Below are 21,809 nucleotides of genomic sequence, written 5' to 3' on the forward strand. Positions count from 1 at the left end.
TCTGTGAAATGAAACTGTCCACTTAGGAAGGAACACTGATTGACAATAAATTTCACATGCTGTTGTGCAAATGGAATAGACAAAAGGTGGAAATTATAGGCAATTAGCAAGACACCCCCAATAAAGGAGTGGTTCTGCAGGTGGTGACCACAGACCACTTCTCAGTTCCTATGCTTCCTGGCTGATGTTTTGGTCACTTTTGAATGCTGGCGGTGCTTTCACTCTAGTGGTAGCATGAGACGGAGTCTACAACCCACACAAGTGGCTCAGGTAGTGCAGCTCATCCAGGATGGCACATCAATGCGAGCTGTGGCAAGAAGGTTTGCTGTGTCTGTCAGCGTAGTGTCCAGAGCATGGAGGCGCTACCAGGAGACAGGCCAGTACATCAGGAGACGTGGAGGAGGCCGTAGGAGGGCAACAACCCAGCAGCAGGACCGCTTCCTCCGCCTTTGTGCAAGGAGGAGCACTGCCAGAGCCCTGCAAAATGACCTCCAGCAGGCCACAAATGTGCATGTGTCTGCTCAAACGGTCAGAAACAGACTCCATGAGGGTGGTATGAGGGCCCGACATCCACAGGTGGGGGTTGTGCTTACAGCCCAACACCGTGCAGGACGTTTGGCATTTGCCAGAGAACACCAAGATTGGCAAATTCGCCACTGGCGCCCTGTGCTCTTCACAGATGAAAGCAGGTTCACACTGAGCACATGAGCACATGTGACAGACGTGACAGAGTCTGGAGACGCCGTGGAGAACGTTCTGCTGCCTGCAACATCCTCCAGCATGACCGGTTTGGCGGTGGGTCAGTCATGGTGTGGGGTGGCATTTCTTTGTGGGGCCGCACAGCCCTCCATGTGCTCGCCAGAGGTAGCCTGACTGCCATTAGGTACCGAGATGAGATCCTCAGACCCCTTGTGAGACCATATGCTGACATGCACATTTGTGGCCTGCTGGAGGTCATTTTGCAGGGCTCTGGCAGTGCTCCTCCTTGCACAAAGGCGGAGGTAGCGGTCCTGCTGCTGGGTTGTTGCCCTCCTACGGCCTCCTCCACGTCTCCTGATGTACTGGCCTGTCTCCTGGTAGCGCCTCCATGCTCTGGACACTACGCTGACAGACACAGCAAACCTTCTTGCCACAGCTCGCATTGATGTGCCATCCTGGATGAGCTGCACTACCTGAGCCACTTGTGTGGGTTGTAGACTCCGTCTCATGCTACCACTAGAGTGAAAGCACCGCCAGCATTCAAAAGTGACCAAAACATCAGCCAGGAAGCATAGGAACTGAGAAGTGGTCTGTGGTCACCACCTGCAGAACCACTCCTTTATTGGGGGTGTCTTGCTAATTGCCTATAATTTCCACCTTTTGTCTATTCCATTTGCACAACAGCATGTGAAATTTATTGTCAATCAGTGTTGCTTCCTAAGTGGACAGTTTCATTTCACAGAAGTGTGATTGACTTGGAACACTTAAACAACACAATGTAACTCCCTTTATTTTTTTGAGCAGTGTATATACACACACACACAGTTGAAGTCAGAAGTTTACATACACCTTAAATAAATACATTTAAACTCAGTTTCACAGTTCCTGACATTTAATCCTAGTAAACATTCCTTCTCTTAGGTCAGTTAGGATCACCACTTTATTTTAAGAATGTGAATTGTCAGAATAATAGTAGAGATAATGATTTATTTCAGCTTTTATTTCTTTCATCATATTCCCATTGGGTCAGAAGTTTACATACACATAATTAGTATTTGGTAGCATTGCCTTTAATTTTTTTTAAACTTGAGTCAAATGTTTTGGGTAGCAAGCTCCCCACAATTTGGGTGAATTTTGGCCCATTCCTCCTGACAGAGCTGGTGTAACTGAGTCAGGTTTATAGGCCTCCTTGCTCGCACACACTTTTTCAGTTCTGCCCACAAATTTTCTTTGGGATTGAGGTCAGGGCTTTGTGATGGCCACTCCAATACCTTGACTTTGTTGTCCTTAAGCCATTTTGTCACAACTTTCGAAGAATGCTTGGGGTCATTGTCCATTTGGAAGACCCATTTGCGACCAAGCTTTAACTTCCTGACTGATGTCTTGAGATTTTGCTTCAATATATCCACATAATTTCCCTGCCTTATGATGCAATGTATTTTGTGAAGTGCACTAGTTCCTCCTGCAGCAAAACACTCCCACAACATGATGCTGCCACCCCCGTGCTTCACGGTTGGGATGGTATTCTTCGGCTTGCAAGCGTCCCCCTTTTCCCTCCAAACATAACGATGGTCATTATGGCCAAACAGTTCCATTTTTGTTTCATCAGCCCAGAGGACATTAATCCAAAAAGTACGATCTTGGTCACCATGTGCAGTCGCAAACCGTAGTCTGGCTTTTTTAATGGTGATTTTGGAGCAGTGGCTTCTTCCTTGCTGAGCGGTATTTCAGGTTATGTCAATATAGGACTCGTTTTTACTGTGGATATAGATACTTTGGTACCGGTTCCCAAACGTATCTTCACAAAGTCCTTTGCTGTTGTTCTGGGATTGATTTGCACTTTTCGCACCAAAGTACATTCATCTCTAAGAAACAGAATGCGTCTCCTTCCTGAGCGGTATGATGGCTGCGTGGTCCCATGGTGTTCATACTTGCGTACTATTGTTTGTACAGATGAACGTGGTACCTTCAGGCATTTGGAAATTGCTCCCAAGGATGAACCAGACTTGGAGGTCGAGAACTTATTTCTTTCTTGGCTGATTTCTTTTGATTTTCCATGATGTCAAGCAAAGAGGCATTGAGTTTGAAGGTTGTCCTTGAAATACATCCACAGGTACACCTCCAATTGACTCAAATGATGTCAATTAGCCTATCAGAAGCTTCTAAAGCCATGACATCATTTTCTGGAATGTTCCAAGCTGTTTAAAGGCACAGTCAACTTAGTGTATGTAAACTTCTGACTCACTGGAATTGTGATACAGTGAATTATAGGTGAAATAATCTGTATGTAAACAGTTGTTGAAAAAATGACTTGCGTTATGAACAAAGTAGATGTCCTAACCGACTTGCCAAAACTATAGTTTGTTAACAAGAAATTTGTTGAGTGGTTGAAAAACGAGTTAATGACTCCAACCTAAGTGTATTTAAACTTTCGATTTCAACTGTACATATTTTATTTATTTTTGTATCAATTTTTTGTCAACGAAATTATAACATTCAAATAGAAAAGTTCATTTTTTTTTTTTTACCAACAGTAGTACCAGTAGGACTCCCAGTCAGCGTAGAGCAGGACCCCCCAACCTACCTGTGCAAACCTCCTGTTGAGGAGCATCTGTTCAGCTAGCACCGACTGATTGTGGAAGAGGTGGGGCTGCATGTGACTCCACATGTGGGGGAACCACCAGAACTCCTTCCCATAGGAGAGGAGCAGGTCATCCCCCAGGTCCTCCTCATCTGTACCTGGAGCATAGAAACACAGAGGGGATTTAGTCTAGTCTACATATATACAGACATGGCATGGGCAAGGGTGTGTGCTGGTGTTGAAAACCTACAGATATACAGTATCAGTCAAAAGTTTGGTCACACCTACTCATTCAAGGGTTTTTCTTTATTTGTACGATTTTCTACGTCATAGAATAATAGTGAAGACATAAAAACTATAAAATAACACATTTGGAATCATTAAGTAACCCAAAAAGTGTTAAACAAATCTAAATACATTTTAAATTCTTCAAAGTAGCCACCCTTTGCCTTGATGACAGCTTTGCACACTCTTGGCATTCTCTTAACCAGCTTCAACTGGAAGGTGTTCCCAAATATACTGAGCAGTTGTTGGCTGCTTTTCCTTCACTCTGCTTTCCAACTCATCCCAAACCATTTCAATTGGGTTGATGTCGGGTGATTGTGGAGGTCAGGTCATCTGATGCAGCACACCATCTCTCCTTGGTCAAAACCCCTTACACAGCCTGGATGTGTGTTGGGTCATTGTCCTGTTGAAAAACATAGTCCCACTAAGCGCAAACCAGATGGGATGGCGTATTGCTGCAGAATGCTGTGGTAGTCATGCTAGTTAAGTGTGCCTTGAATTCTAAATAGATCACAGACAGTGTCACCAGCAAAGCACCCCACACCATCACACCTCCTCCTCCATGCTTCACGGTGGGAAGCACACATGCAGAGATCATCCGTTCACCTACTCTGCTTCTCACAACGACACAGCAGTTGGGACCAAAATTCTCTAATTTGGACAGATTTCCACCAGTCTAATGTCCATTGCTTGTGTTTCTTGGCCCAAGCAAGTCTATTATTCTTATTGGTGTCCTTTAGTAGTGGTTTCTTTGCAGCAATTCGACCATGAAGGCCTGATTCACAAAGTCTCCTCTGAACAGTTGATGTTGAGATGTGTCTGTTACTTGAACTCTGTGAAGCATTTATTTGGGCTGCAATTTCTGAGGCTGGTACCTAATGAACTTATCTTCTGCAGCAGAGGTAGCTCTGGGTCTTCCTTTCCTGTGGTGGCCCTCATGAGAGCCAGTTTCATCCTAGCGCTTGATGGTTTTTGAGACTGCACTTGAAGAAACTTTCAAAGTTCTTGAATTGTTCCGGATTGACTGACCTTCATGTCTTAAAGTAATGATGGACTGTCGTTTCTCTTTGCTTATTTGAGCTGTTCTTGCCATAATATGGACTTGGTCTTTTACCAAATAGGGCTATATTCTGTATACCACCCCTACCTTGTCACAACACAACTGATTGGCTCAAACATATTAAGGAAATAAATTCCACAAATTAACTTTTAACAAGGCACACCTGTTAATTGAAATGCATTCCTAGTGACTACCTCATGAATCTGGTTGAGTGAATTCCAAGAGTGTGCAAAGCTGTCATCAAGGCAAACGGTGGCTACTTTGAAGAATCTCAAATATATTTGATTTGTTTAACACTTTTTTGTTTACTACATGATTCCATATGTGTTATTTCATAGTTTTGATGTCTTCACTATTATTCTATAATGTAGAAAATAATGAAAACTAAGAAAAACCCTTGAATGAGTAGGCGTCCAAACTTTTGACTGGTAGTGTATGTGCTGGGCAAATCTTAAAGCAAGTTCATTATATTAAGCATCAACAGTAATGCAATAATTGATTTGGACATTTGATCCATGCATTTTCTTTGTGAAGTAACTGATGATCTAATCTCAGTTAACCCAGAACTAAAATCACGTGTCATTTGGTCAAATGTTTACGTAGTCTGTCCACGAGAGATTATTGATGATTGTCTGTCATAAGACATTGTATTTGATCCCCCTGAGTGTTACAGTCATGCAGTGGGTCTGTCCACTCCACCCACCAGTATGGAAGAACTTCCCAGAGAAGCCCAGGTTGAAGGTGAAGTTGGGGACGGAGGTTCGGAGGTCATTCTGGGTCTCCAGTAGGGCCTAGACAGAGGGGACAGGGACAACTTAAGACTCATTCACCTGCATTCCCTTTTTAAATACATATATGTTTAAGTATGTTGTATGTTTATTGGATAGAGAGAGATGGAGCTGAAAGGTAGGAGAAAGTGTGCTGAAAGAGCCTATGCTAGCAGCGATACATGGTGCGTGTCAGAGGAAGTTTCTTAGACCACTAGGCCACCACATATGCATTCTTTGTCACTCGCAACAGATGTCATCAGAGCGCGCAACAGAACAGTGTACTGTCTACACTCGGTCTACACTCGGTCTACACTCGGTCTACACTCGGTCTACACTCGGTCTACACTCGGTCTACACTCGGTCTACACTCGGTCTACACTCGGTCTACACTCGGTTTGTTGTTGTTATGAAATATACTGAAAAATATAAAACGCAACATGCAACAATTTCAACGAATTTACTGAGTTACAGTTCATGTAAGGAAATCAGTCAATTGAAATAAATTAGGCCCTAATCTATGGATTTCACATGACTGGGCAGGGGCGCAGCCATGGATGGGCATAGGCCCACCCACTTGGGAGCCAGGCCCAGCCAAAACAGAATTAGTTTATTCCACACAAAAGGGCTTTATTATAGACAGAAATACTCCTCAGTTTCATCAGCTGTCCAGGTGACTGGTCTCAGACGATCCTGCAGCTGAAGCCTGATGTGGAGGTCCTGGGCTGGCGTGGTTACACATGGTCTGCGGTTGTGAGGCTGGGTGGACGTACTGCCAAATTCTCTAAAACGACGTTGGAGTGGTATGGTAGAGAAATTACATTCAATTCTCTAGCAACAGCTCCGGTGGACATTCTGCAGTCAGCATGCCAATTGCATGCGCCCTCAAAACTTGAGACATCTGTGGCATTGTGTTGTGACAAAACATAACATTTCCGAACAGCCGTTTGTTGTCCCCTGCACAAGCCTGCACCCGTCTAATGATAATGCTGTTTGATATGCCACACCTGTTAGATGGATGGATTATCTTGGCAAAGGAGAAATACTCACCAACAGGGATGTAAACAAATTTGTGCACAAAATATGAGAGAAATAAGCTTTTAGTGCATATGGAAAATTACTGGGATCTTTTATGGGACCAACACTTTACATGATGCGTTTATATTTTTGTTCAGTATAGTCTTCATCAAATACTTTTAAATTGTAGCTAAAGTTTGTATTGCTAAGGATTCTGCAATGTCAGTGGCAGATTTAGGTATAGGCGACATGGGCAGCCGCCCAGGGCGTAATCTTGCCGGGGGCGGTACGGGGCGGCAACACTATTTTTCTTTGGAATGGTGACATTTGCGTGATCGGTTTTCTATTGCTCATTTGCACGTCACGTCAATATCATGTCACCATGTGGAACTGTGGGTCAATTAATCTTGTCGGAGTGAGCTCCCTGATTCTAATTTGTAAGCTAGGCAGGCTACTGCCTGGGAAAGTCTCCCACTCAGAAGTACGAGATGGGGAAGGGGGCGAGGGTAGGTTGACCTCAGGTCTCCCCACTGGAAGCCCGAGGTAGGGGGAGCGGGGGAATCTATCAAATAGTGCACCTCTAACTTTGTACAGTACTATTGCAAATAGTAAAATCAGTCACACTACGAAATACTACCAAATTAACCACAATTCATTCATAATACTGTGAATATATAGTTTCAGAAATATTTTTAATTTTTTTCTGGTTTGTGTGAAATCTTTAAGAACAATATAAAACCAGTCTGCATACCACCAAGGTGAATCGGTTAAGTCTTGACTCTTGGTTGACAGTGTGGGGGATGGATAATGTATTGATGCTCAGTGCCAAATCAACACAAATGTGTTTCTATTTGTCTTTGTTACTTCTTTTTTATATTTATGAGTCTTATTTTTGTATATATATTTTTAAATGTTATGATTATTCATTTTTGTTGTTCCAAATGTCTGAATAAAAATCACAGTTCATGCAGAATGGTGGGATTCAGGGAGCCATACAAGCTAGAAATGCCAATGTGCGACGCGGTCAGTCTTTACGGCTGGGACCTCAAGTTTGTGTCCCGGATTCCTGTTAAGTAGCAGTTAGCTGCTAGCCATCATGAAAACGGAGCAGGCTAATGCTAACAGTGTTAGCCCACGGGTGTTTTTATCCCCGGCTGGGCACAAATGCCTTAGGTGTTAGATGATTTCCACACAATCACAAGATGAAGATAAGGTAGAACTGGAAAATAGACAGGGATTTGTTTGCCATAAATGCACCACCATCAAGCAGTTTAGGGAAGATATCCTCCTGCTGTTAGCTCGGCTGCGGGAAAAGGATAACCTGCTTTCTAAGTACACCGACCTTGCTGTACACCGACCTTGCTGTAACTTAGGTAAACCACATCTCATTTTTAAATTACTCCTATAGCAAAGCTGTCGATGAGTCAGGGTTCCAGGATAATTTCCAGCAACATTGCAAACCGTTTTAGAGACTGACAGACAGGGTCTGGTGGTGCTCCAGTCCTCCCTGTCAGAAAAAGCAACAGAGGACTTGGAAACCATATCAACTCCTGTACAAATGGCACTATGGTTATTGTGAGTAACATAATCAATGTGTTTTTTTTACTCTGCCTTCTAGTGAGTTTAGAAAAGGTAATCTCCTATCATTCTGTTAGATTCGAGACTGCCAGAAAATGTGGCTGTAATATTAATAATTTGGTTGTTATTCCATTGGTTACCTCGAGGCAGATGCCCCAGGGGCAAAGTGGCCCTGTAAAGGCCAGTAAAGAAAAAGGGACTGACTCCAAGGCCATTTAATTACTGAATCTACTGACTTGATCCAACATGTTACTGGGCCCACCCTACCTGTGGCCATACTCTGGACCTGGTTATTACCAAGGGTCGTTCTTTTGACATATCCTCTATTGTTGATGTTGCTTTATCTGATCACTCATTTTTTACAACCTTGTTGCCCATAGAGCATTATTAAGAAACACTATCTTACCTTTGAAGTTGCGACAGATTTTATTGCGTGTATGAACAATACGCCACCACCTATTCTGCCTTCCTCTTGTGATGATTCAGTTAATAACTTTAATTTAATATCAAATTAAGAGTAACCATTGATGCCATAGCTCCAGTAGAGTTGAAAAAGGCCACATCCAAACAGAGAGCCCCTTGAATGAGTGAGGCATCTAATCAATTAAAGAGAAATTGCAGAAAGGAAGACTGGCAGTGGAGAAAGTTAAAGTTGCAGGTCCATTATGATATTCTGAGACAGTAACTTGGCATATATAACAAGGCAATTAGAAATGCCAGACGGACTCATTTTTCTAACTTGATCACTATTAATCAGAATAATTCCAGAGTGTTCTTCTCAACCATTGATGGCCTGATAAATCCTACCCCCTCAAACCTATGTGAACTTTCCTCCCCATCTAAATGTGATGAGTTTGCGGCATATTTCAGAGATAAGATAACCAACATGAGGCTGGGTATCAGTCAAGCAAGCCTTGATGAGAAGTGCCATAGCCTACCACGCAAAGGCACTATGGATTTTTTACCCCCTCGTTTACACAGACGTGCTCAGGAAAGTGATATCACAACTTAAGCCTTCAACCTGCCTTCTCAATCCTATTCAAAACAGTTTTTAATTGCATATCTGAAATAGTGCAGGCTATTGTTAAATCCCTCCCTGTTCACGGGCACTTTCCCCACTGCACTAAAAACAGTGCAAAATTCTGGAGAAATTGGTTTTCAAACAGTAAATATATATATATTTTTCCCACCACAGCAGAAAGACAGCCTTAGTTAAAGCGGTAAATGATCACAGATGCCAAACAGCGCTCTGTCCTTGTATTCTTGGATTTAAGTGCTGCATCCGACAATGTTAACCATGATGACCTTCTGGACAGACTGTAGAGGTGGGTTGGATGTCCGGTCCAGTTCTAAATTGGTTTAGGACCTGTTTAACCGGTCGAGATTGTGTCACCTTTAGAGAACATAATTCAGAGAAAACACACATCACATGTGGCGTTCCACAAGGTTGGATTTTGAGTCCGGTAGGGTTTAGTTATATACACTGCTCAAAAAAATAAAGGGAACACTTAAACAACACAATGTAACTCCAAGTCAATCACACTTCTGTGAAATGAAACTGTCCACTTAGGAAGCAACACTGATTGACAATACATTTCACATGCTGTTGTGCAAATGGAATAGACAACAGGTGGAAATTATAGGCAATTAGCAAGACACCCCCAATAAAGGAGTGGTTCTGCAGGTGGTGACCACAGACCACTTCTCAGTTCCTATGCTTCCTGGCTGATGTTTTGGTCACTTTTGAATGCTGGCGGTGCTTTCACTCTAGTGGTAGCATGAGACGGAGTCTACAACCCACACAAGTGGCTCAGGTAGTGCAGCTCATCCAGGATGGCACATCAATGCGAGCTGTGGCAAGAAGGTTTGCTGTGTCTGTCAGCGTAGTGTCCAGAGCATGGATGCGCTACCAGGAGACAGGCCAGTACATCAGGAGACGTGGAGGAGGCCGTAGGAGGGCAACAACCCAGCAGCAGGACCGCTACCTCCGCCTTTGTGCAAGGAGGGGCAGGAGGAGCACTGCCAGAGCCCTGTAAAATGACCTCCAGCAGGCCACAAATGTGCATGTGTCTGCTCAAACGGTCAGAAACAGACTCCATGAGGGTGGTATGAGGGCCCGACGTCCACAGGTGGGGGTTGTGCTTACAGCCCAACACCGTGCAGGACGTTTGGCATTTGCCAGAGAACACCAAGAGTGGCAAATTCGCCACTGGCGCCCTGTGCTCTTCACAGATGAAAGCAGGTTCACACTGAGCACATGTGACAGACGTGACAGAGTCTGGAGACGCCGTGGAGAACGTTCTGCTGCCTGCAACATCCTCCAGCATGACCGGTTTGGCGGTGGGTCAGTCATGGTGTGGGGTGGCATTTCTTTGTGGGGCCGCACAGCCCTCCATGTGCTCGCCAGAGGTAGCCTGACTGCCATTAGGTACCGAGATGAGATCCTCAGACCCCTTGTGAGACCATATGCTGGTGCGGTTGGCCCTGGGTTCCTCCTAATGCAAGACAATGCTAGACCTCATGTGGCTGGAGTGTGTCAGCAGTTCCTGCAAGAGGAAGGCATTGATGCTATGGACTGGCCCGCCCGTTCCCCAGACCTGAATCCAATTGAGCACATCTGGGACATCATGTCTCGCTCCATCCACCAACGCCACGTTGCACCACAGACTGTCCAGGAGTTGGCGGATGCTTTAGTCCAGGTCTGGGAGGAGATCCCTCAGGAGACCATCCGCCACCTCATCAGGAGCATGCCCAGGCGTTGTAGGGAAGTCATACAGGCACGTGGAGGCCACACACACTACTGAGCCTCATTTTGACTTGTTTTAAGGACATTACATCAAAGTTGGATCAGCCTGTAGTGTGGTTTCCACTTTAATTTTGAGTGTGACTCCAAATCCAGACCTCCATGGGTTGATAAATTTCATTTCCATTGATAATTTTTGTGTGATTTTGTTGTCAGCACATTCAACTATGTAAAGAAAAAAGTATTTAATAAGAATATTTCATTCATTCAGATCTAGGATGTGTTATTTTAGTGTTCCCTTTATTTTTTTGAGCAGTGTATGTTAACCCTTGGCAGGGTTATCAGAAAGCAGGTGTTATTTTAGAATCTGAACTTTTGAGTCACACAATAGGAATGTGACCAAAATAGCTTTTTTTTTTTTTTGTGGTCGTTTCTCTCTCAGGCTGATAAGCTTTTATTACAAGCAGGCTTGACTACTGTGATTTTCTCCTGTCTGGTCTACCCAAGAAAGCCATTGATCAACTGCAAAACATACATAATGTTGCAGCACAGGTACTGACTAAGACCATAGAGAGCACACAGACTGGTTTTAAGGGTCTCTGCACTGGCTGCCTGTGAGTTGTATTGGTTTTGAAATCAATCCACGATTGTGCATCCCAATACATGTCAGACATGCTTTTAAGTTATGTACCCAGTAGGTCCCTCAGGTCCTCTGGTACTGGCCTTTTAACTATACCAAAGCCTAGAACCAAGAGACACGGAGAGGCAGCCTTTGGTTATTCCCCCAGCCTCTGGAATAGCCTGCGAGAGAACCTGAGGGCCTGAAACTGTGGACATATTTCAGAGATCTTAAAACATCTTCTTAGCTTTGCTTTTCCTTCAAGTGTTTTTTTGTCATTCAGATGGTCATTCCTTTATTTTTTTAATCTTATGTTTGTTGTAAATAATTCAGAATTTATTTTCATTGTTTATACATTTTTTCCTGTGCAGCACATTGCATTCCATGCCTGAAATGTGCTTTATAAATAAAGCTTGATTTGATTTTCTCTAAGGACTGTAGTTAGCAGTAGTATTCAGTCCACACATCCCCCCTTCATTAATGTATCCATATTCAAACTGATCTCATCCCTCAATACCCTTTCCATATTCACTTTGCATCTGCATCTATTTGTTTTTTAGGTTTAGTCTCCCCCCCCCATTTTTCCCACGGCTCAATCAGAGCCTGATTCATATTTAACACTGTTGTGGCCCGCCGACATACAAGACAACTCAACAAGACTGCTTTGATTGTGTTTATGTGTTCATTCCCCACTCTTCACTGAAAGTCACTCCCTCGCACCGGGGGAGGGAGAAGAGAAAACAACAAAGCTGTATCAAATATTTATGCTGCAGGCGAGTCTGTGGACGCCCTTTGAACAGCAACTCATCACACAAAGCAAAGCTGGAGAAGAGTGGTTAAACTGAGCTTCATACCCTACTGCTGCGGGAGGGAGGCTGTACGGACAAAGACCGTCCTCTGGGTTTGAGGGAACAAGATGTGGAAGAACGCTGGAGGGCGGCTCCTGACCTTTAGTTTGTAATAAGCGTTTGTCTGAGCTGAGGAGGCTGTGTGGAGGGAATCCAGTAACGGAGTCTTATTCTACTTTCAAACGAGGCTTTGGATGGAAATACAAGAAAATATATTCTGTTACACTCTGCTGCACTAATCCTTCCTCTCCATCCTTCTCTCTCTATCCCTCCCTCCATTCTTCTCTCTCTGGCTGTTGAGGGGATATAGACAGTGAAAATGGCAGGGTGAGACTACCATGGCAGTCAGGCCAACTGTGTCCCCCTGTCCTCAAGTCGGCCCCCCAGGGGACAGACATGTTGGTGACTGCACCTGTGCCACATTTGCACAGCTCTAGCATGGACTCTGTCCTACATAGTATTGTGACCTGGTGGTCTCACCTTCTGTCTCCTTCAATCACGGTCAGGTCTGCCTCTGGCACTGACACCTGCATGACTCACTGTTACTCACCATCACACAGCATGGATCTCTGGGAAGTATGTATGCACCAGCAATAGAATAAGGCAGATTGCGATGCAACAGATAAGCGATTACAGATAATGAGCAATTACACACATACCCACACAAGTAAACCAACTTCTTACACACACAAAACCCACCTTACAAAGACCAATCCACCGCAGATGCTTACCTTGACATCTGAGACCTTCATGCGGGTGCCCTCCTTTCCCACGAAGATGTCATCGATGTCCACCAGCAGGTAGCGATCTAGAGCCAGAGACAGCCTCTTGCCCGTCAGGAAGGCCACAGCGTCCACAAACACCAGCTTGTGCAGCCAGAAGTTGAGGTTGTTGCCGAAGAGCACCCGCTGGATGCCGTCGTGAAGCCCCAGATCCTGGACAACAGAGGCATGGAGGGGGCTGCTACCCACCCCCATCCCCACCCCAGACATGCCCAGGTCAGGCACCCGGGTCCTGGCTAAGAGAACAGGCTCGTAGGTAGAGTGGTTGGACTGGAAGACAGTCCAGTCATCTCCGGGTAGGGGGCCTCGCTCCACCTCCCGGGCCTTAGTGATGAGGAGCAGGGGGGACTTGGGGTTGACGCTGCAGTCCTTCAGGCCCAGGTTGGAATGGAGGAAGAGGGGGAAGCCCTTCAACTGGGCACTAAGTAGGCTGTTCTCATTGGCCTGGGAGAGAGGACAAGAGAGAGATGGAGTCAGCTGCATTTCTGTTTACAGTTAGTTTCCTGGTGAAAACATTTGCACACTTTATCCTTGAGATGATTACATACCTGGCAATGTTACTTACAATTCTCCTACACACAATAGACACCGATTCAGAGATTCATTACCAAAGAGGTAAAGGGGCTCTATAATTCCCATAAGTGTGGCTATGCGTGGGTCGTGTGTATGTGTGTAAATTTCTGTTTGTGTGCAGGTAGCCTAGCGGTTAAGAGCGTTGGTCGGTGTTTCGAAACCCCAAGCCGGCAAGGTGGCAAAATCTACCATTCTGCCCTTGAGCAAGGCAGTTAACCCCCGGGTGCCAACTAAGGAAGCCCCCCCCCCCCCCACCCCACATATCTCTAATTTGAAGGGGTAGGGTTAATTGCAGAAGACACATTTCCACTGAATGCATTCAGTTGTGCAACTGACTAGGTATCCTCTTTCCCTTTCCTATCCATTTGTGTGTGTGTGTGGGGGGGGGGGGGATAAATACGTAGGTGAACCCTCTGCCCATTATTTCTTTGTTTACATTCAGAGCAGGAGCCCCGTAACTGTTGTATTGATCAGTGATAAACAGCACTTGGCGATTCACAGCAGCCCCAGGCAGTGAGTCATCCTGAACCTGTCAAACCATAATTCTGTGGTTTAGCAGATGCTGCTTTGCTCTCAGAGCCACTGGCAATATCATACTTTAAAGAATATGATTTACTATGCATATATCCGTCTGTATATTGACTTAAGGAATTCAACATCACATGCAATATTGACCTATAGCTATTAGGTATACCTCTCAGTCAGATATATATATAGGGACTAGGATGGTATATAAAATACTAGCCCTCGGTGCGTCATGGCAACATGGTTAATCGCTCAGGGTTACTACGGGCCGATTGGCCAAACGGCCACAAAACAGCCGGAAAAGGGTGCAGTTCTTAAAATAGCCTAACCCTGGGTGAATTATGAGGAGACTTACTCTAGTGCTAGTTTAGAAGGGGAGGATTTACTCCAATTATGCAGCAACTACATGGATATGGGATTAAGCTCAATGACTAATGGGAGGACGAGAAGGGCTTAAAGCAACCTCTATCCCCTGCCTGGGTGTAATTAAAAGTGAGGGTGCTGGTGGCTGGCCTCTGGGTGTAACAGCCCTGCTCTAGTGCCGGGATCTAACCTGTAGTTATAACAGCCCTGCTCTAGTGCCGGGATCTAACCTGTAGTTATAACAGCCCTGCTCTAGTGCCGGGATCTAACCTGTAGTTATAACAGCCCTGCTCTAGTGCCGGGATCTAACCTGTAGTTATAACAGCCCTGCTCTAGTGCCGGGATCTAACCTGTAGTTATAACAGCCCTGCTCTAGTGCCGGGATCTAACCTGTAGTTATAACAGCCCTGCTCTAGTGCCGGGATCTAACCTGTAGTTATAACAGCCCTGCTCTAGTGCCGGGATCTAACCTGTAGTTATAACAGCCCTGCTCTAGTGCCGGGATCTAACCTGTAGTTATAACAGCCCTGCTCTAGTGCCGGGATCTAACCTGTAGTTATAACAGCCCTGCTCTAGTGCCGGGATCTAACCTGTAGTTATAACAGCCCTGCTCTAGTGCCGGGATCTAACCTGTAGTTATAACAGCCCTGCTCTAGTGCCGGGATCTAACCTGTAGTTATAACAGCTCTGCTCTAGTGCCGGGATCTAACCTGTAGTTATAACAGCCCTGCTCTAGTGCCGGGATCTAACCTGTAGTTATAACAGCCCTGCTCTAGTGCCGGGATCTAACCTGTAGTTATAACAGCTCTGCTCTAGTGCCGGGATCTAACCTGTAGTTGCGGTAGCCCTGCTTGAGTGCTCTGGGACCAGGCAGGCTGGGCGAGGCCACTTGGTCCCAGTGTAGTGGTTCTAACAGGTGGGTGTTCACTTCAGACCCAACCAAAGAGAATTAGGCAGGCGGACGTACTATAGCAGCCAAGCAGCTGAGTCCCACTCCAACTCCTGGTGAATTTGCTGAACCATGTTCCAGCAGGGCCATTATCAGCTGAGCTATGAGCCATGACAGGACCACCGTACTAGAGAAACTGCAGGGTAGCAGCCAACCACAGCATGGCAAACAACCACAGGCACAGACTCTGTATACAAACCTCTGTGTGTGCGTGTGTGTGTGTGTGTGTGTGTGTGTGTGTGTGTGTGTGTGTGTGTGTGTGTGTGTGTGTGTGTGTGTGTGTGTGTGTGTGTGTGTGTGTATTAGACTTTACTCGCTGCTCTTTGAGGTAGATGACACCAAGGCGGAACCTGCCCGCCTTTTAAGCAGCCGGGAGTCATTTAAAAATTAACGAGCGCATATTTAATTCAAAACTTTTATCGCAAACCACAGAATTCCCCCTCGGATTCAGGGAGGTACACATTAGGGAAAAAAATACTATTTTTCTAGTCATTTGACTATGTGCTTACAGAAACCAATCTAGGTGTCTATTTTCTCTAATCCTGACCTGCATATCCCAGAGTGGGAAAGGATATTTAGTGCTTAGGTCAGGACTTCTTCTAGTCTATGTGGTGATTGCAGCCTATTGCAGACAGAGGGTCAAGTGCAGAGTCAGGGTGAAGGGAACTGATGAGTCTAATTCCCCATGATGGGGTCAGCCTGAAGAGGTGTTTAAACACAAAAATATTTGGGGCGGCAGGTAGCCTAGTGGTTAGAGTGTTGGACTAGTAACCGAAAGGTTGCTGGATCGAATCCCCGAGCTGACAAGATAAAAATCTGTCTTTCTGCCCCTGAACAAGGCAGTTAACGCACTGTTCCCCGGTAGGCCGTCAATGTAAATAAGAATGTTTTCTTAACTTGACTTGCCTAGTTAAATGAAGGTTACAACAACATCTGACAGACACAATCAGTACAAGTGCCCCTAGTATTCAAATTAGTAATTTCTAAAGCTTCACAGGCATCTTTATTTTACTATTGTTTCTACTGTTTACACAGCTGATTAAAGATAACAAGAAGCATATAAAACCCACTGCATACTAACCTTAAAGAAGCCTATGATACCCACTCCATACTCCACACAGTACTTGTCCAGCAGGTCTCTGTTCCAAGCGTCCAGGTTGACGTACTTCAGGATGTTCTCGTAGATGACCAGCGTGAAACGGCCTCGGTCCTTGTCTGTCAGGGTGGGCATGTCCCCCTTTCCCGGGGCCATCTCGGTTCGGTAGAGGAAGCGGCCAGACTCCAGGATGGCCACAATGTCCTGTCCCAGCTGGGAGTATAGGCTCTCCACAAACACCAGCACCACAGGGTCAGTGCGCAACGCATCTGAGGGCCTGGCCGTGCGTGGAGGGAGCGCCCGGGAGGAGGTGGAGGGTGTGGCGGCACGGCGGTCGTCCCAGTCAGCAGTGCCCTCCTCCGGCCCTCCCATGCCCCCCGCCGCCGGCTCCAGCTCCCGCTTGACTCCGTAGAGGAAGTAGGCAGAGACCAGGACGCTCACCATGCAGAAGAGGAAGAGGAGCAGGAGGCTGGTCTGGAGAGTGAGGGAGTGAGACTGACGGAAGAGCCGCCGGAGGCGACCGCATGTCGGCAGCAACATCACCCCGCACAGACTCAGTCCCAGACTGCACGGCGAAAACAATCAGAATGTAACGGTAGTTTTGGAGGTGGTAGAGATTCTTCTTCAAAAATACAATAGGCTCCTCCCCATCACGTACTCATGTCACCATTGCCGAGGGGTGGTGGGAGCAACATAGGCAGGGGACACCATCAGTGTGGGTGGGTGGCTCTCTGGCAGACAGGGATGTGTGCCTTTAACCCATCCACCAGCCCCCTGCCCTCCCCTCCCCCCCCCCCCGACACCGCTTACGCTCTAAATCCTGGGGCTCTCTACAGGACTTGCAGAAGGACAAAGGTGGTGACGGAAGATGGTTCTCTGGGGTCACACGGGTAGTCCAGCAAGGTGCTGCTCTTCCAGCAGGTCATCCCCAAAGCATTCTCCAGGAGACCTGGAGGACAAAGACAAATATTCAGAGATTAGAACAGGACTGTTCAGTGTTGCAGAAATACACAGAGATTAGAACAGGACTGTACATTGTTCCAAATTTACACAGAGATAACAGGTGAGGATCTGCAGAGAAGAAAATGGAAGAAACTCCACAAATACAGGTGTGCCAAGCTTGTAGCGTCCTACCCAAGAAGACTGGAGGCTGTAATCACTGCCAAAAGTACTTCAGCAAAGTACTCAGTAAAGGGTCTGATTACTTACGTAAATGTGATATTTCCGGGTTTTTGTTTTGTTTCTAAAAACCTGTTTTGATTTGTCATTATGGGGTATTGTGTGTAGATTGATGGGGGGGGATTTACGTAACAAAATGTGGGAAAGGTCAAGGGGTCTGAATACTTTCCAAATGCACTGTATGTTATGGGATGTATTGACATTATGGACGGTATGTGGATATAATATTTAGTACATCTGTAGGATAGAATCGTATATATACAGCAATAGTTGAATAGGGTAGCATTGACTAGAATACAGTATATACATATGAAATGAGTAAAACAATATGTAAACGTTATTAAAGTGACCATTGTCCATTATTAAAGTGACCAGTGATTCCATGACTATGTAAATAGGGCAGCAGCCTCTAAGGTAGCCGGCTAGTGATTAAGTTCAGGGCAGGGTACTGGGTGGAGGCCTAGTGACGGCTAATTAAAACTGATGGCTTTAAGATTGAAAAACAGCTTCTGTCTCTCGGTCCCAGCTTTGATGCACCTGTACTGACCTCGCCTTCTGGATGATAGCGGGGTGAACAGCCGTGGCTCGGGTGGTTGATGTCCTTCATGGTCTTTTTGGCCTTCCTGTGACATCGGGTGCTGTAGGTGTCCTGGAGGGCAGGCAGTGTGCCCCCGGTGATGCGTTGGGCAGACCGCACCATTCTCTGGAGAGCCCTGCAGTTGCGGGCGGTGCAGTTGCCGTACCAGGCGGTGATACAGCCCGACAGGATGCTTCTCAACGGTGCATCTGTAAAAGTTTGTAAGGGTTAGGGGCCAAGCCAAATTTCTTCAGCCTCCTGAGGTTGAAGAGGCGCTGTTCTGCCTTCACCACACTGTCTGCATGGGTGGACCATTTCAAATTGTCAGTGATGTGAACGGCCCCATCAATGTGGATGTGGACATGCTCCCTCTGCTGTGTCCTGAAGTCCACAATCAGCTCCTTTGTTTTGTTGAGGTTATTTTCCTGGCACCACTCCACCATGGCCCTCACCTCCTCCGTGTAGACGGTCTTGACATTGTTGGTAATAAGGCCTACTACTGTTGTGTCGTCTGCAAACTTGATGATTGAGCTTCATTTAGTTCAGTTACCTTTGCTTTCTTGGGTACAGCAACAAATGGTGGACATCTTGAAACAATAGGGAGAGATTGAATATGTCCGTAAACTCTCCTGCGAGCTGGTCTGCGCATGCTCTGAGGACGTGGCTAGGGATGCCGTTGTCGTGTCTTTGGCTATGCCGGATTAAGTGATATGACATGCTATTCTATAAAATAATTTCTCTGTAATTCATATTACCTGATTAAGCTAATCAGGTGAATGTAATTAACTAGAAAGTCGGGGCACTACGAAATTATGTTTATAGAGCTGTTATCTTCCGAATAAACTCTTAAAGACCGAGTAATCTTTTACATCAATATTTAATCGTCACCTTATTTAGTTTCATCTGAAAGTTGTAAATTCTTGGTTATCTTCACGAACGCTGGCTAACAAGTTGAATCAGCAATACAAAATGTGGTTTAATTATTTATTTACTAAATAATCACACAGAATTACATCTACACAGAATGGATCATACATTGATTACAAATGATGTCAAAGAAAACGTTCCTGGTGGACGGAGCCGACATGACGACTGGTTATACAAAGGAAAGGGGTTGGGTTTGAATGAAAGAGCGGGAAGACTGAGGAACAAAGGGAGAAGCTACGTCAATCGGGCCATAGGCAGCTACTCTATCGTAAATACAGAATCTTATGCATTCTAAATAACCGCCCATTTGGAAAAGGAAAATGCAATAAATATTTACTCTGAGCTGCGCTTTGATCGGTTGGTTGTAGATGGGAGGCCGGGTTGTCCTTAGAAGAATGTCTGATGGAAGAATGGATACTTGGTAGTACCGTCGTCTTGTGGTAGACAGATACTCTGTCCGTCCTCTCCTAGCCCACGTCTACAGTTGCTGCGCTAACGCGACGGCTAGGAATTATCACTTCTTTAGTGAATAAGAGTTCAAAGTTCATACCATGTTGCCATGCTATATGCTCATGCTATATTCTGGCTGGTATAGTCGAAATTCATCCTTCCGGCATGTAGGTCGTCACCTTCACATTGAAATTCGATGCTAATTTCGTTAGGTTCTCTAAGGTTGACTTAGTTCTATAGGTGGTCTTTTGTCCTTTCAACCACACGTCCTTGAAACAGGTTATTATCTGAGCCCTTTCAACGTAGGACCATCGCCCTAACGTCCTCGGAACAGGAAGTTACATTTTCATAACAGGGTTTATATAGTAGGGGAGAGAAGGGCATGTTTCATAATTTATAACCAATGTCTCTTCACATGGGCAGGGCCACTGAGTTGAGCATAGTTCACTCATGAAAACACAATTCTCTCATTTGGAAGCTAAAATTACATTTAATCTTTTCACAAATAGTTTCATATTTAAACATTTAAATTGCACAACAATTCCATGTGAATCTGATAACTAGAATGTGCAGACTTTCCAAGATACAGTTTGTCGTCCTATCATCAGTAATAATGTCTCAGATGCCAACTGATCTGGCATCATATTCATTTAGTACCAACGCATATTTTCAGCTGGTTGGATTACAGAAATATGGTTCCATTCCCCCACCCTTTTGATGTTCCCAGACTCTCTCTCAATGTTAACAAAGGGATTTTCAAGTCACATCGGTAGAGTAGAGAGAGGAAAAAGGGGAAAGGTATTCATGGGGGTCATAAACCTCCCCCCTCAGGACACCGTCTGGGCCGGCAGCCTTGTGAGGGTTAACACGCTTAAATGTCTTACTTACATCGGCCACTAAGAACGTGAGCCCACAGTCCTTGGGAGCAGCCCCCGTCAGTGGAACTGTGTTACCCTCAAAACGGACTACGGTGGTGTTTAGCTTGTCCAGGAGCAAGACGTCTGTGGTCACGACGTGGCTGGTTTCCCTTTGTAGTCTGTGATTGTCTGGAGTCCCTAACACATACATTGTGTGTCTGAGCCGTTGAGTTGCGACTCCACTTTGTCTCTGTACTGTTTTGCCTGTTTGATTGCCTTATGGAGGGCATAACTGCACTGTTTGTATTATAGGGAAAAACATTCCCTATACACTTCCTGATGAACTCAGTCACCGTGTCAGTGTATATGTCAATGTTATTCTCAGAGGCAACCCTGGAACATATACCTGTCCGCGTGAGTAAAACAATCTTGCATCCATACAGAAATGGTTTGTCGATATCGTTGTGAATGAACTTCTCTGGCCTGCACAGAGCCCTGACCTCAACCCCATTGAATTTGAACGCAGATTGCGAGCCAGGCTTCATCTCCCAACATCAGTGCCCGACCTCCCTAATGCTGGTGGCTGAATGGAAGCAAGTCCAACATCTAGTGGAAAGCCTTCCCAGAAGAGTAAAGGCTGTTATAGCAGCAAAGGGGGACGAACTTCATATTAATGAACATGATTTTGGAATGAGATGTTCGACGAGCAGGTGTCCACAAACTTTTGTAGTGTTCCTTCAGACTGTTTTACATATATCTGCTAATTGCAAGGCTTCTGATCTTTACTGAACAAAAATATAAAAAACACAACATGCAACAATTTCAATGATTTTACTGAGTTACAGTTCATATAAATGCAGTGTATATGCCTCATCACAATTCTACCTCGGAGATCTACGGACAGTTCCTTGAACTACACGGTACAGTTTCTACACTGTCAGCTGTGGGACCTTTCTTTCGAATTCACGTCCAAACAATTGAATTGGCCACAGGTGGACTCCAATCAATTTGTAGTGACATCAAGGATGATCAAGGAAATTGGATGCACCTGAGCTTAATTTGGAGTGTCATAGCAAAGGGGTGTGAATACTTATGTAAATTAGGTTTCTGTATTACATTTAATACATTTGCTAACATTTCTAAAAACATTGTCATGACAATCCTGTGAAGATCTGAAGGATCAGGTTAGAGTGGGTCCGGTCTACAGCGCCCTCTCTCCCCCGCAGAGGGGGAGGAGGGGTGACGTTGGCCGTTTTATGACGGTCGTAAATACCTTGTAGAAACTCTGCCTTTGGGCTTTGCAGGATGGAGGGGAAAGGAGATTCCTCCCGCCA

At 45.3% G+C, this 21,809-nt stretch overlaps 1 protein-coding gene across 1 annotated transcript in view; it reads right to left on the reverse strand.

Annotated features, from left to right (window-relative positions):
• The window catches only part of LOC120021903 (bifunctional heparan sulfate N-deacetylase/N-sulfotransferase 1-like), a 52,616-nt gene extending 35,389 nt beyond the window's left edge, over positions 1-17,227 (reverse strand). The window contains exons 1-4 of the mRNA XM_038965743.1: positions 16,471-17,227; positions 12,929-13,423; positions 5,329-5,416; positions 3,284-3,438 (exon numbers count right to left, since the gene is read on the reverse strand). Of these exons, the coding sequence (XP_038821671.1) occupies positions 3,284-3,438; positions 5,329-5,416; positions 12,929-13,423; positions 16,471-17,025 (1,293 nt within the window). The 5' untranslated portion in view covers positions 17,026-17,227. The remainder of the gene's footprint in view (positions 1-3,283; positions 3,439-5,328; positions 5,417-12,928; positions 13,424-16,470) is intronic.
• Between the last annotated feature and the right edge of the window lie 4,582 nt (positions 17,228-21,809).

The sequence above is a fragment of the Salvelinus namaycush genome, chromosome 26 (genome assembly GCF_016432855.1).
Source record: "Salvelinus namaycush isolate Seneca chromosome 26, SaNama_1.0, whole genome shotgun sequence".
Taxonomy (NCBI): Eukaryota; Metazoa; Chordata; class Actinopteri; order Salmoniformes; family Salmonidae; genus Salvelinus; species Salvelinus namaycush.